The following is a 15792-nucleotide window of genomic DNA, read 5'->3' as shown; positions in this document are numbered from 1 at the left end:
AAGAATTGAAATGTATAATAGACTAGTGTATGCACTGTCAACCGGACATCAGCACTGCAGTCAATCCCAGACACTGGGAGCAGCATAAGAAATGTTTATTTTTAAACCAAGACTGTGTCTGTGGAGGTTTCAGAACACTTAGGATGAGCACACAACGTTTTTTACACAGAGGCGAACCTGCCAAGTTGTCTAAGAGGAAGACATTTCAGGACGCACCTGAAGTGCCTTTTTCATATTTTCAGTCGTTACCTAAGCGCTTATTCATCATTTTAACCCCTGGTGCTTTTTTTGAGTGTTTTTCCATCATTCTTGGGTCGTCTTTTGTATTGATGTTTTCCGTTCATTTTTTTCTTCATTCAATGATAATGAAATTGCTAGCAGTATCTGAAGCGAAAACACTGGAAAAATGCACAAATAGGTTCCAGGGCATTTATTTTACGGTACTGAATGTCTTCAGAGCGGGATAAACTGCAAAAAGACATTGTGAGCACGTGCCCTTAAAGAGAAGCTGCAGGCAGAGAAAGGGTAAGTATATGCTGCCGGATGCTAAGAAGACGCCATGTTCATTCTACTCCGCTATATTACAGTTTTATCCAGTAAATAATTATTCTATCCAGAAAAATTGTTGTTTTGGATCACTTTATTGTGCCATTTACTAGAAAAAAAAATGAAACAGCAGGAAAATACTCTTTAATATTTAAAAACATAATGATTTAGTCCATTACATTGAAATCCTCATAGCTTTTTCACTCTCCTAGAGTAACTTTGCATCTAGTGTATGTCAGCTGAGTAATATCATATACCGTACTTTTTATTCAAAACAGTAAGGTTTATACAAAAAGCAATGTCCGTAAATAAAAGTCTAAGTGTATACACTTTTCCTGGTTCCAGTGAAGCAAATAAAAGGCAGAAATTGTGCAAGTGAAATTACTATAAGAGCTTACTGAGAAATATCATAGTAGTAATTTCGGAGTTTAAGCTCAACACTGACAAAAGTAGGACGATCTTCAACTCTGTAAAACACAATATAGAGACATTACAAATTAGTAATCACTCATGTCGAGGGAATCTGTCAGCAGGTTTTTGCTTAATATAATCTGAAAGCAGCACAACGCAGGGTAAGATATACTGATTACAGTGATGTGTTGCTTACTAGGCTATGATTTGTTATTTCAGTAAAATCAGTGTTTTACCTGCAGAAAAGTATCACTAAAGGACAAAGGACTAGGTGTTGCGTGCCTCCTGCTTCAACCATGCCCCCACCACTGATTAGCAGATTTTTGTTAATATACAATGCACATATAAAGCAGCCAATCAGTGGTGTGGGCGGGTTTATACACAGCACAGCATTCTGAGCTCTGCTAGATCTGCAGCACAGAAAACAGAGATTCTATCACAACTGATTCACTCAGTAAACTAAGTGATACATCACTGGAATCAGGGTTTCTGCTCCTCCATCATGCTGCTGTAAGTTTACATATCAAAAATCTGGTGACAGGTTCCCTTTAATTTTAGTGCCCATTGCTGTGCTATTCAACATGCTACAGATGTTTAATGCCATATTTTACATAGAAGTTCTCATAGCAGTGCATTAAGAAGAACAGAAGAAGTTGTCTTGCAGTTGAGTGCCGGTAATGGGAGCATGTGGCTTATCAGTAAGCATATTAAATTGATTGTTCAGGCTTGGGGTTCAAGTCTGTAGTCACTCTATGTAACTGCAGACTTGTGAATCCTCACAGTACAAATAGTGTTCACTGTGAGGAATCTTTGGTGCCAACACCAGCAATTTGCATGCATGTACTCATTTGCTTACTAGACATGCGCGGTCTCGCTCACTGCAATTGTGTGAGTGAGGCCGGACACGTCTAGTCGGTATGTGGCAAATCGCATACCTGCGGTCAGTTGACTGCCCGCTCTTGGTGCAGTCTCCGATGCATCCTGACAGCATGGACTATGCACACAGTGAGGATTCACAAGTCTGCTGTTACATGGAGTGATTGCAGATTTGAACCCTAGGCCTGGTCAACCTTTTTAACACCAACACTTTAAAGGGACTATGTCACCTGAATTTGGAGGGAACAATTTTCAGCCATAGGGGCGGGGTTTTCGGGTGTTTGATTCACCCTTTCCTTACCCGCTGGCTGCATGCTGGCTGCAATATTGGATTGAAGTTCATTCTCTGTCCTCCATAGTACATGCCTGCGTAAGGCAAGATTGCCGTGTGCAGGCATGTACTACGGAGGACAGAGAATGAACTTCAATCCAATATTGCAGCCAGCGGGTAAGGAAAGGGTGAATCAAACACCCGAAAACCCCGCCCCTATGGCTGAAAATTGTTCCCTCCAAATTCAGGTGACAGAGTCCCTTTAACACCATAGATAGTACAATGGGTGTAACAGTCAAACCTTTATTGTTTTTCACTATAATAGAATATTAATATTTGAAAGGTTTGAATATCCTATAATAATGCATGTCACTGCTGATTGCACACTCACTTGTAAGTCCAGCATAATTTCATTAGGTCATACATTTCTGGTGGGCATCTAGGCGGGCTCTCCATGCGTTTTCCAGTTTCAATCATCTGGGATACTTCTCCACCTTTCATTCCCTATACAAATATATATAGATATATATTAATGAATATACACAAACAGCTTTATGGATGAAACACATTGCTAATTGATTACAATCAGATCCCCATAGATATCTTCAATTCCTGGACACACATCTCCTGTCATGTCACCTAAATGCTCACAGCACCTTTTTTATCAGGGTTGTCAACAGCCATCAGAAAAATGACAGGTTGAAAGGAAATGAATGCTGTTTGTGACAGTGCAATCCTGAATGTCATGTTTGTAAAAAATGGGTATATTTGACCTGACATTCTGGAAAGTTTATTCAAAAAAGGAAAGAATGTACGTAGGGAAAAAGAATACATAACATATATTGAAAAAGTAACATAAATAATATTCAGCAATATTCAAAAAAATGTATTCAGTAAGGGTAGGATAACACAACCATATAAAGAATTGTATGGAGTTTCATCCAGAAAAGTAAGATGATTTTTTTTCTCACTTGCGATCCATGTGCAGTTTATTATTTTTACAGGACCAGTAATTTATAATTTACAATATTTAGTCACTGGATTGCAATGTATCCATAAAAATCAGATGCTATACAGTGGCTCCATATGGTTTTCGATTTTTTTTTTCTCCTCACAACCATTCATTTGAATGGGTGAGTCTCATCCAATTTCAGGAAGAATCCAGTGCACGCTGCAGTATTTTTACACGCAGATTTAGTCAGTGGAAAAAAAAATCACTTGTCTGCACGGTCTCATTGAACAACATTGGTCCGAGTGGCGGTTAATTTTTTTCACAGGCCAAAAATACAGTTGTGTGAAAGAGCCCAAAGACTCTATAGTCATCTATTCCTTCTATGATGAACACAAAATTAATAGAAAGGGCTGTCTCATTGGAAGAATACTATAACGATTTATGTGGCTCCTGGCACTCATAGCAAACAGCTGATTTTGCGCAGAAGACTTCTCTGGTCAGACATTTCCTCTGCAGACATTCTCTCCTTTCTCCTTTTTGATCCATCATGGAAAGCTGTATCAGGTATATATGAGATCACAGCTGATAGAGCTATTCCATCATGTTCTAAGTCACTGCAAACAAGAAGGTTTGTTTTTAATAATTGGCTGAAAACAACCATGTTTTTCCAATCTGGACATATTGCCACACTAATTCACAGGTGGGATCACCACTTACGGTAAGTGAATAACGCTTAGGCCACGTTCACACTATCAGTATCTGGTCAGTATTTTACCTCAGTATGTGTAAGCCAAAACCAGGAGTGGGTGATAATACAGAAGTGGTGACGTGTTTCTATTATACCTTTTCTCTGATTATTCCACCCATGGTTTTGGATTATAAATACTGAGGTAAAATACTGACCAAATATTGATAGTGCAACCGTAGCCTTAGCTTTAAAAACACACACAAACCTTTCGATCTTCTGTGTGACAAACTTCTTATATCACTTATGAGCTACGTAAATGTTTGCATAATAAATATATTGTTCATTGGAAATATGTGTAAACTTACTTTATATGGTTTCTGTCCAAATGAATATGCTTCCCACATAAGAACACCAAAACTCCATACATCACTTTTACTTGAAAATTTATAGTAGTTAATACATTCTGGTGCGTACCACTTGACTGGCCATTTTCCACAACTCTTTGCCTTTAAGACAGAAATTTAGCAATTAAATAAAAAATCTCTTCACCTGTATGCTGTGTTATGTGCAATTTGCAGAAATAATTTCTAACACTAGGATACTGAAGCTGCGAGAAATTTGACATAAGTACTTTTTTGTGGGGTTTCACTCTTTTTTCCATCCTGGTTGCCTAAAGGCATTGATTGATGTAGCTGGCAGTTGAGAGCCTTGTAGCGGGCACATACTGTAGCTGGCAGTGGAGAGCCTTTAGTTGGCACATTCTGTAGCTGGCAGTGGAGAGCCTTTAGTTGGCACATTCTGTAGCTGGCAGTGGAGAGCCTTTAGTTGGCACATTCTGTAGCTGGCAGTGGAGAGCCTTTAGTTGGCACATACAGTAGCTGGCAGTGGAGAGCCTTTAGTTGGCACATACTGTAGCTTGCAGTGGAGAGCCTTGTAGCTGGCATTGGAGAGCCTTGTAGTTGGCACATACTGTAGCTGGCAGTCGAGAGCCTTGTAGTTGGCACACTTTATAGCTGGCAGTGGAGAGCCTTGTGGCTGGCAGTGGAGAGCCTTGTAGCTGGCATTGGAGAGCCTTGTAGTTGGCACATACTGTAGCTGGCAGTCGAGAGCCTTGTAGTTGGCACACTTTATAGCTGGCAGTGGAGAGCCTTGTAGCTGGCAGTGGAGAGCCTTGTAGCTGGCAGTCGAGAGCCTTGTGGCTGGCACATACGGTAGCTGGCAGCGGAGAGCCTAGTAGCTGGCATTGGAGAGGCTGCCTAGCATTCGCAAATCATGCAGCTGCAGAGACACAAAAGTAAATCTCCGAGCACGCCCAAAATACTCAGAGAACTCCCGAGCATGTTTAGAAATCTCGAGTAAGGAGCATACTTGCTCATCACTAGTGTTGAGCATTCCGATACCGCAAGTATCGGGTATCGGCCGATACTTGCGGTATCGGAATTCCGATATCGAGATCCGATACTTTTGTGGTATCGGGAATCGGAATCGGAAGTTCCCAGTGTATGGTTCCCAGGGTCTGAAGGAGAGGAAACTCTCCTTCAGGCCCTGGGATCCATATCCATGTAAAAAATAAAGAATTAAAATAAAAAATAGGATATACTCACCCTCTGACGCGCCCTGGTAGTAACCGGCAGCCTGCTTTGCTTAAAATGAGCGCGTTCAGCACCTTCCATGACGTCACGGCTTCTGATTGGTCGCGTGCCACTCATGTGACCGCTCACAAGCCGCGACGTCATTCTTAGGCCCTAAACTCCTCATTCTAGGAAATTAGGACCTGTGTCATGATTCTCAATGGCGAGAGAACATAGCCCAGCATATATGAGAACTAGCTCTTGGAAGATGGAAACTATACTGACCATGAACTAAACCTGCCGCACAACTAGAAGTGGCCGGGTAGCATGCCTACGTTTTTTTATCCCTAGATGCCCAGCGCCAGCCGGAGAACTACCTAATCCTAGCAGAGGAAAAGACAGTCCTGGCTCACCTCTAGAGAAATTTTCCCAAAAGGCAGACAGAGGCCCCCACATATATTGGCGGTGATTTTAGATGAAATGACAAACGTAGTATGAAAATAGGTTTAGCAAAAATCGAGGTCCGCTTACTAGATAGCAAGAAGACAGAAAGGGCACTTTCATGGTCAGCAGAAAACCCTATCAAAACACCATCCAGAAATTACTTTAAGACTCTAGCATTAACTCATAACACCAGAGTGGCAATTTCCGCTCACAAGAGCTTTCCAGACACAGTAACGAAACAGCAGCTGTGAACAGGAACAAAATGCAAAAACACACAAGGACAAAAGTCCAACTTAGCTGGGAGTTGTCTAGTAGCAGGAACATGCACAGAAAGGCTTCTGATTACATTGTTGACCGGCATGAAACTGACAGAGGAGCAAGGTTATATAGCGACTCCCACATCCTGATAGGAGCAGGTGAACAGAGGGGATGATGCACACAAGTACAATTCCACAAGTGGCCACCGGGGGAGCCCAGAATCCAATTTCACAACAGACCTGAGAATGACGTTGCGGCTTGTGATTGGTCGCGTGGCGGTCACATGAGCGGCACGCGACCAATCAGAAGCCGTGACGTCATGGAAGGTGCTGAACGCGCTCATTTTAAGCAAAGCAGGCTGCCGGTTAACAGCGGTAAGGTGCAGGGGCCTCCGGACGGGTGAGTATATCAATATTTTTTATTTTAATTCTTTATTTTACACATTAATATGGATCCCAGGGCCTGAAGGAGAGTTTCCTCTCCTTCAGACCCTGGGAACCATCAGGACACCTTCCGATACTTGGTGTCCCATTGACTTGTATTGGTATCGGGTATCGGTATCGGCGATATCCGATACTTTTCGGGTATCGGCCGATACTATCCGATACCGATACTTTCAAGTATCGGACGGTATCGCTCAACACTACTCGTCACTAATTGCCTACTTCCTAAAGATAAACAGAAGTTAGATGCAAAGTATAGCAAAGAAACAGAAAAGCGAAAATCCTTAGTTGGAGTATCACAGATTGGATCCAATCATCAATAGACTCTTAGAATATACAAATGGAAACACCTGATGTACCAAAGGAATGTATGAAAGGCAATAGGTAATCAGCATTCAGACAGCAACAGACTCTGCTGTGGCTCAGCGGACAAACACACCAACAGAAGAGCACTGGTCTGCCATATAGAATCCCGCGTGAAGAGTATAGCGTCGCCGCGAGTCTGAGGATCTTTGGGTGAAGCTGTATCGAGCTGCTTGGAGGAAATCGTTCAACTGCGCGTTTTCAATCTTTACATTGATTCCACAGAAATTTGGTTTGTTCAATATGGAGAAGGAGATTATCCATATGATGTGCTGCAATGTGTGCTATATATTTATAGACTTGCCAGAGGAGAAGACAAACTTTACGTGACAGAAATGCAAGCTTGTGACTCTGTTAGAGAAAAAGGTCCAAAGTCTTCAGGAAAGAACAGGTAACCTGGAGCTCAACAAAGAAGATGAGGATTTCCTTGACAGAGCAGAAGAATCTTTTCAGAATGTTGCAAGAGAAGAACTTTTCAGGATTCCTGCAGAAGCTAATGACAGAGTAGAAAAAACTGTTCGGAATGTTTGAAGAGTAGCATCTTTCATTATACCTGAAGAAGAGAAATGCAAGCATGTGACTCAAAGAAGCAGGATGATGATGACTGACAGCATCCATACCACTGAAGAACCACTACCAGGCTCTCACGCAGGACAAATATGAAGATGTGCTTCAAAAAAGTGATTTGCCCACAAAGAACATGGCAGTAAAAAAATCAGAAGCCCCTTGAAGGGACAAAAAGAAATGCCGTGGTGAAGAAGAAAAGAAGAGTGATGGTCATGAGGATTCCCTACTGAGAGGAACAGAAGCCGCTATCTGCTGACCGAACATTACAGTATGAGAAATGTGCTGTCTTCCAGGTGCCCAAATTAAAGATGTGTCTGATAGGGTATCAACTGGTGAACAACTAACTAAGTCGATAGTGCTGTGAGCAATGTTTTGGGTTTCTTGACAATGGAGTGAATTACCTGTATGATGGACTAATTGCTAAAGATGGGTTGCATCTTAAGAAAACAGGAAAACACATATTTGGTAGATGCCTTGCTACACTCATCAAGAGAGTTTTAAACTAGAGCAATATATGATGGGAAATATACGGCCAGGAAATAATTTGCAGCTAATAAATTATTTTGAGAACCCTGCTATTTCTATAAGAAGTGGAAAGAAAGAACAAAAACAAAAAACTCTGAATGAAAATAGAGGAGCAAGAGAAACCGACTACAAACTAAAATGTGTCTATACAAATGCACAGAGCATGGGAAACAAACAAGGATAATTGTAGCTGCTAGCACAGGAAGAAAGATATGATGGCATAGGCATCACTGAAACTTGGTGGGATGATACACATGATTGGAATGCCAACCTTGAAGGCTACAACCTATTAGAAACAGGATTAACAAGAAGGGAGAAGGTGATGCATTGTCTGTTAGGAAAACATATATCTCTACAGAGATCCAAGTTTCAGAGATTGGTAGCTCTGTAGAAACTGTTTGGGTAAGAATTCAAAGCTTGCAGAACAGAAAAGGCACTATTGGAGGTGTTTGCTAAAGGCCAGCAGGACAGACTGACGGTATGAATGTAACTCTTTTTACATCAAATGTCTTTGTTCTCAAAAAAGTACGACATAATGATAATGGGAGATTTTAACTATCCAGATATTTGTTGGGAATCTCTTTCAGGCAAAATCAATAAGTCCAGAAAATTCTTATATTCTCTTTGTGACAACTTTATCTTTCAAAAGGTAGAAGACAGAACAAGAGGATCTGCAATCTTGGACCTAATTCTTAGGAAAGTTCCAATGGCTGGATGTTCTTAAGGACATAAATGTTGAAGAATTATGCGAGATTTTGCTAAATAAAATTCTCACTGCACAATCAGTAACAATCCCTGAAAAGAAGGCAGAATTGGAAGCATGTAAAGAAATTCAGGGTAAATGAACCCATAACTTAATCACTTGTTACAAAAGAAAAAAGAAATGTATATCAAATGGAAAGAGGGGAGCATATCTAAAGAATAATATAATGCTGTTTGCAGGGAATGCTGGGCAAGCATTAGAAGAGCTAAAGCAAGTATTGAAGTTAGGCTTGCAAGGGAGAAAAGCAGTAAAAAAGGACTTTGGAGTTATGTCAAACGCAAAAGAAAAGTCAAAGATCCTATAGGATTTTTACAGGATGAAAAGAATGCAGTGGTCAAAAATGATGTTGAGAAGGTCGAGCTTTTAAATTCCTATTTTGAATCTGCGTTCTCTAAGAAAACATTTGTAACATCAACTAATCTTCACGGTGCCATTGAAGGAATAAAAGAATCCACACTATCTATAAACAGAGATATGGTGAGGGAAACACTTATCTAATGTAAATGAATTTAAATCTCTTGGCCCAGATGAATTACATCCTAGGGTACTGAAAGATTTAGCAGAGGAAATTGCAGAACCACTAGCCAGAATCTTTGAAAAATCCTGAAAAACAGGACAAGTCCCAGAAGATTGGAGAAAGGCAAATGTTGTCCCTATGTTCAAATAAAAGGAATGAAGATGGAGCCAGGAACTTACAGGCCAATGAGCCTTACTTCTATACCAGAAAAAAAATTGAACAAATGATTAAACAGCATGTAAGTAAGTAGTGGGATAAAAATACAGTAATTAACCAGAGCCAGCATTGGTTTGCAGCAAACAAGTCATGCCATACAAATCTAAGTTCCTCCTATAATGGAATCATTGACTGGGTGGATGAGGTAAATGCAGTAGATATATAGCATTTGATAAAGTATCTCATACTATCCTTATTGAAAAATGGCCAAATAAGGGATTGACAAGGCTATGGTTAGGTGGATTTATAACTGGTTCAGTTATCATACTCAAAGAGTGGTGATAAATGGTTGTACATCCAATTGGAAGAGTGTTTATAGTGAGGTATCACAAAGCTTTGTCCTGGTCCCAGTGTTGTTCAACAATTTTATAATAGATGTAGATAAGAGAACATAAGGTAAACTGATCATATTTGCAGACTAAGGGATAGGGATAGAGAAGGGACGGGATAGTTACTACAAGAGAAGACAGAGAAAGGATTCAGAAACATCTAGATAAGCTTGAATAATGGTCAGCAACTAATAGAATGATATTTAAGGGAGAAATGCTAGATTCTACATCTGGGCAAGAAAAACTAAAATTACATCTACATAATGGGATAATAAAACTAAGCAACAGCACGTGTGAAAAAGACGGGTATACTAGTAGATCACAGACTGCGTATGAATCAACAGTGTGATGCAGCAGTAAAAAAGGTAAACACCATTCTAGGATGTTTTAAGAGATACATAGAGTCTAGAAGATGTGAAGCAATTATCCCCCTCTACTCCTCCTAGGCCTGGAATGCTGTGTCCAGTTCTTTGCACCACATTTTTAAAAAAGACAATGGAGAATTAGAGCAAGTTCAGAGAGGAACTGCCAGGATTGTGAACAGACTGCGGTTACAGGATCCGGGAATGTTTAGCTTGAAAAAAAGAAGGTTAAGAAGAGACTTAATAGCTGTCTACAAATATCTGAAGGGATGTCACAGTGTTGAAGGATCATTCTTATTCTCATTTGCACATGGAAACACAAGAAGCAATGGAATGAAACTGAAAGGGAGAAGATACAGATTACATGTTAGAAAAATCTTTTTTATAGTGAGGGTGATCAATGAGTAGAACAGGCTGCCATGAAAAGTGGTGAGTTCTCCTTCAATAGAAGTCTTCAAACAGAGGCTGGAAAAACATCTGTTTGAGATGGTTTAGTGAATCCTGCGCTACATTGAGAAGGGGGTTGGACACGATGACCCTTGATGTCCCTTTCAACATTTTATGAATCTATGATTCTTAAATAAGGCTTAAGGACAGTTAGATTAGAGAGACCCATTCAAATGGTCGCCATTAACAGGATACCGTTACGCCAGAACTTTGTTCACTTGGTAATGGTGGAATTCACACTTAGAGTGGGAATACTTCATTTTGAGTCCATCTACTGCTATGTTTTGGACAATTTACCTGCTGGTTGGTATTGGGGTTTCCATGGCTTTGTATTCACAATCCTGTTATTGATTGGTGTCAGAAGGATATTGTTAAGTGGAGTACCGACTGTAATAAGAAAAAATTTAGTTCTGTACAAATTTTCTTCGCTTGTCTGGATGGTCTTCCGGGGTACCTAAAAGACTTCCGAGATATATTCTTAGAAAAAGAGGCATAGATATTACCTCACCATCTTCCTTGTGATTATGCTATTAATCTTATCCCTAATGCAAAATTGCCTAAAGCTCACCTGTATAATTTATTTTATTGCAAACCCCCAATTCTAACTCCAACCCTAACCCCAACACACCCCTAACCCTAATCCCAACCCAAACCATAACCACACCTCTAACCCAACACACCCTTAACTCCAACACACCCCTAACCCTAATCTCAACCCTAACCATAACCTTAACCACACACCTAACCTGAACACACCCCTAACCCTAATCCCAACCTCAACACACCCCTAACCCTAATCCCAACCGTAACCCTAACCTTAACCATGCCGCTAACCCTGACACACCCCTAACCCAACCGTAAACGTAATCCAAACCCTAACCCCAACTCTAGCCCCAACCCTAACACTAACTTTAGCCTCAACCCTAACCCTCACTTTAGCCCCAACCCTAACCCCAATGGGAAAATGGAAATAAATACTGTTTTTTATTTTATTATTTTTCCATAACTAAAGCAGTGATACAGGGGGTTTGATTTACTATTTATAGTGTGTTTTTATGTTTGGCAGCTGTCACAGACTAAAAGATGCTTTTTATTGCAAAAAATAGTTTTTGCTTCTTTACATTTTGAGAGCTATCATTTTTCCATATTTTGGTCCACAGAGTCATGTGATGTATTGTTTTTTTGCGGGACAAGATGACATTTTTATTGATACGCTTTTGGGGCACATGACATTTTTTGATCGTTTTTTATTCCAATTTTTGTTAGGCAGAATGAACAAAAACCAGCAATCATGAATTTCTTTTGGAGGGGGTGTTTATACCGCTCCGCATTTCGTAAAATTCATAAAGCAGTTTTATTCTTCGGGTCAGTACGATTACAGCGATACCTTATTTATATCATTTTTTATGTTTTGGCACTTTTATACAATAAAAACTATTTTATATAAAAAAATAATTATTTTGCATCGCTTTATTCTGAGGGCTATAACTTTTTTATTTCTTTGCTGATGACATTGTGTTGCAGCTCATTTTTTGCGTGGCAAAATGACGTTTTCAGCAGTGCCATGTTTATTTATAGTTGTCTTTTTGATCGCATGTTATTCCACTTTTTGTTCGGTGGTATGATGATCAAGCATTGTTTTTGGCCTGGTTTTTTATTTATTTTTTACGGTGTTCACTGGGACAGTTTTGTAGGTCAGGTCGTTACGGACAAGGCGATACTAAATATGTGTACTTTTATATTTTTTTATTTATATAAAGAAATCTATTTATTGGAACAATATTTATTTATTTATTTATTTATTTATTTTTTCTTTATTTAGGAATTTTTGTAAAAATATTTTTACACATGATAACTTTTTTTTCTACTTTTTTAGTCTACATTCACATTTGCGGTCTGCGCCGCAGCGTCGGGTGCCGCAGCGTCGCCGCATGCGTCATGCGCCCCTATATTTAACATGGGGGCGCATGGACATGCGTTGCACTTGCGTTTTGCGACGCATGCGTCACTGCGGCGCACACGTCCGGGCGCAGAGGACGCAGCAAGTTGCATTTTTGCTGCGTCCAAAATCAACCAAAAAAAGGACGCATGCGTCGCAAAACGCAGCGTTGTGCATGCGTTTTGCTGCGTTTTAGTTTGCGTTGTGAGTTGCGTCGCCGACGCTGCGGCGCACAACGCAAATGTGAGCGTAGCCTTACTTTGTCCCAGGGTGGGACATCAATATATAGTGTCAGATCGCTGATCTGACACTTTGCACTGCACTGTGTCAAACCAGTGATCTGGCAGGCAGTGCAGAAAACTTGCAGAAGGCTTGTTTGCGCCTGCTCTCAGCAGGCACTGACAAGCCACGTCCCTGTAGGACCCGGAAGGATCCCACAGCCATCTTGGATCCGTGGGCCTGCAGGGAGGAGGCCCTCGGAACAACATGATCATATCGCGTTGTTCTGAGGGTCTCAGAGAAGTACGCAGGGAGCCCCCTCCCTGCATGATGCTTCCCTATGCCACCGCTGTTTGACAGCTGCGATTGTTTGACCGCAGTGTTCTGGGGTTTAAAGTGCCGTGAGCGGTCCGTTATCGCTCCTAGCACATAGTGCTGGATGTCAGCTGTGATAATCAGCTGACACCCAGCTGCGATCGGCCGCGTTCCCCCCGCATGATCGCATATGACGTACTATTCCGTCCATGGGAATTAGGGCTCGGGTCACAGGGACGGAATAGTACGTCCACAGGTAGAAAGGGGTTAATCCTGATAGTCACACTATAGAAAAATATTAATACATAATGTAACATTTCCCTCATGCCTGATTTAAATCGGCACCATTTGTAAAATGATATTTTATTTTGTTAGCATTTTAGGAGATTTAAAAATGTAGCAACATTTTTTCCTTTTTCCAAGGAAATTTACACAATTCATTTTTTTAGCAACCTATCCAAGTTTGAAGTGACTGTGGGGATCCTATATATCAGAAAGCCGCAAAAAGTGATACCATTTTATAAACATCACCCCTCGACATATTGAAAACTGCAGTCAGATAGTTTATTAACCCTTCAGGTGATTTTTACCACCTAAATGCCGCTGACTTCTAAACAGGCCACTATAGCTGGCAGACTGGCTGTTATTTGGTCGTGAATTGCCATGGCTATCATCAGGACCACACAATCATGATGTCAAGGTGCCAATGGGGATATTGAGGGAGCCCCCACACTCTGTTAACCATTTATATGATGTGGTCACTGTTGACGGCAGCATCTAAGGGGTTAAACAGATATGGACTGTGCCAACACTGATCGTGGCTGATGCAGCAAGTTGTCAGCTGTAGTGCAGAGCCGACAGCTGCCGGATTGTCACCAGTCGGTGGATACTAGTCTATTATATCTCAGGTCAGTTAAAAGACGTAGTGGCGGTCATTAAGGGGTTAAAATACGAGATACAAAAGATTGTTGATTCTCAGAAAGTCCGTATTTCCCTCCAGTATCTCATCCATTGGAAGGGATACAGACCAGAGGAGAAATCCTGGGTACCAGCTTGAGCCATGAAGGTTGATGGTGCGGTCAGAGCCTTCCATTACAGTTTTCCTAGGAAGAATGGGGGTCCAGTGGCCCCCTATAATAGAGGTGGTTCTGTCAAGATTCCATCACTCACTATAGCCTATGGATGGGGTAAATGACAGCTTTGCCATCCTATAGGATCAAGGGCAGGCTGAGCTATCAGTATTCTGAGTAACAGGTCTACTGCCCAGTCTGAAGCAGAGGTATTAATAATTAGTGATGAGCAAATACATTCAGCGCTATTCGTTACTCACACGAATAGTACAGTATTCGGGCTACTTGTGACTCGGCGGGTAATTAGGTATTCGTCTCGGTATATTTGAGTGATCGACCCAGCATGTTTTGCACTTTGCTTGTAACCAATGAACATGCTGGGCTGGCTTGCCAATCACAGTAATGCTGGCGACATCTTTGGTGTGGCATTACTGTGATTGGCTGGCCTTCCAGCATCATACAGACTATTTAAAGGCTGCCGGCGCCATCTTGTGCACATTGCAGCTAGAAACACAGTAGGGAGAGTGTAGTTTCAGCGTCGGGACAGTGAAAGGAGTGTAGGGAAAGTGATAGGAGGGTACAGTGAGCGTTATTTATTCCAAAAAGCTCTTTTAAGAGCTGAAAATTGTCAAGATTAATTATTTGTTAGGTGGGAATTTAGTAGGGAGAGATTTAATTGGAGGGAGGAGTGTTGTGAATTAGACTTCTTGGCTCCCTCTGGTGGTTATTAGTGATATGACTCTGGGATTTTCTTTCCTCAGTTTGCACCCACCTGGGTCGTTAGTCCAGGGGTGTTGCTATATAAACCTCCTGGATCCTTAGTCCAGTGCCTGGCATCGTTGTAATCAGATCCTTTTTGTTTGCTCCTATCTGCTGGTCCTGGTTCGTGCAAAATTAAGCTAAGTCCTGCTTCTTTGTTTTTTGGGTTATTTGCTTGCTCTCATTTTTGTCCAGCTTGTACTAAATGTGATTCCTGACCTTGCTGGAAGCTCTAGGGGGCTGGTGTTCTCCCCCCGGGCCGTTAGACGGTTCGGGGGTTCTTGAATATCCAGCGTGGATATTTTTGATAGGGTTTTTGCTGACCATATAAGTTATCTTACTATATTCTGCTATTAGCTAGTGGGCCTCTCTTTGCTAAATACCTAGCTCATCCTTACGTTTGTCTTTTCCTCTTACCTCACCGTTATTATTTGTTGGGGGCTTGTATCCAACTTTTGGGGTCTTTTCTCTGGAGGCAAGAAAGGTCTTTCTTTTCCCTTCTAGGGTTAGTTAGTTCTCCGGCTGGCGCGAGACGTCTAGAATCAACATAGGCACGTACCCCGGCTGCTGTTATTTGTGGTGCTAGGATTAGATATATGGTCAGATCAGTTACCACTGCCCTATGAGCTGGTTTTTGTGTTTGCAGACTTAGAAACTATTTCTGAGACCCTCTGCCATTGGGGTCATAACAGTATGCCAGGACAACATTGAATGTTTATTGCATTGCAGAAGTGGGATAATAAGAAAGGAAATTCTGAGTTGTTTTTTTTTTTTTCCTCTCTTCCTCCCCTTTACCTTTGAGTGGCTTGTGCTTGCTACAGACATGAATGTCCAGACCTTGATTACAAGTGTAGACCAGCTTGCTGCTCGTGTGCAGGGCATACAAGATTTTGTTACCAGTAGTCCAATGTCTGAACCTAAAATACCTATTCCTGAACTGT

General features: G+C 41.2%; 1 protein-coding gene across 5 annotated transcripts in view; it reads right to left on the bottom strand.

The window, feature by feature from the left end:
* Window positions 1-632: 632 nt before the first annotated feature.
* Window positions 633-15792, bottom strand: part of SYK (spleen associated tyrosine kinase) — a 286906-nt gene continuing 271746 nt past the window's right edge. For all 5 annotated transcript variants that reach the window (XM_077299920.1, XM_077299917.1, XM_077299921.1 and 2 more), the window contains 3 exons: window positions 4110-4250; window positions 2496-2608; window positions 633-1013 (listed from right to left, as the gene is read on the bottom strand). In XM_077299920.1, the coding sequence (XP_077156035.1) occupies window positions 941-1013; window positions 2496-2608; window positions 4110-4250 (327 nt within the window). In that variant the 3' untranslated portion in view covers window positions 633-940. The remainder of the gene's footprint in view (window positions 1014-2495; window positions 2609-4109; window positions 4251-15792) is intronic.

Source organism: Ranitomeya variabilis, chromosome 1 (assembly GCF_051348905.1).
Source record: "Ranitomeya variabilis isolate aRanVar5 chromosome 1, aRanVar5.hap1, whole genome shotgun sequence".
Lineage (NCBI taxonomy): Eukaryota > Metazoa > Chordata > Amphibia > Anura > Dendrobatidae > Ranitomeya > Ranitomeya variabilis.
Note: the sequence above shows the minus strand (reverse complement) of the source record. Positions and strands in the feature narration are given on the sequence as shown.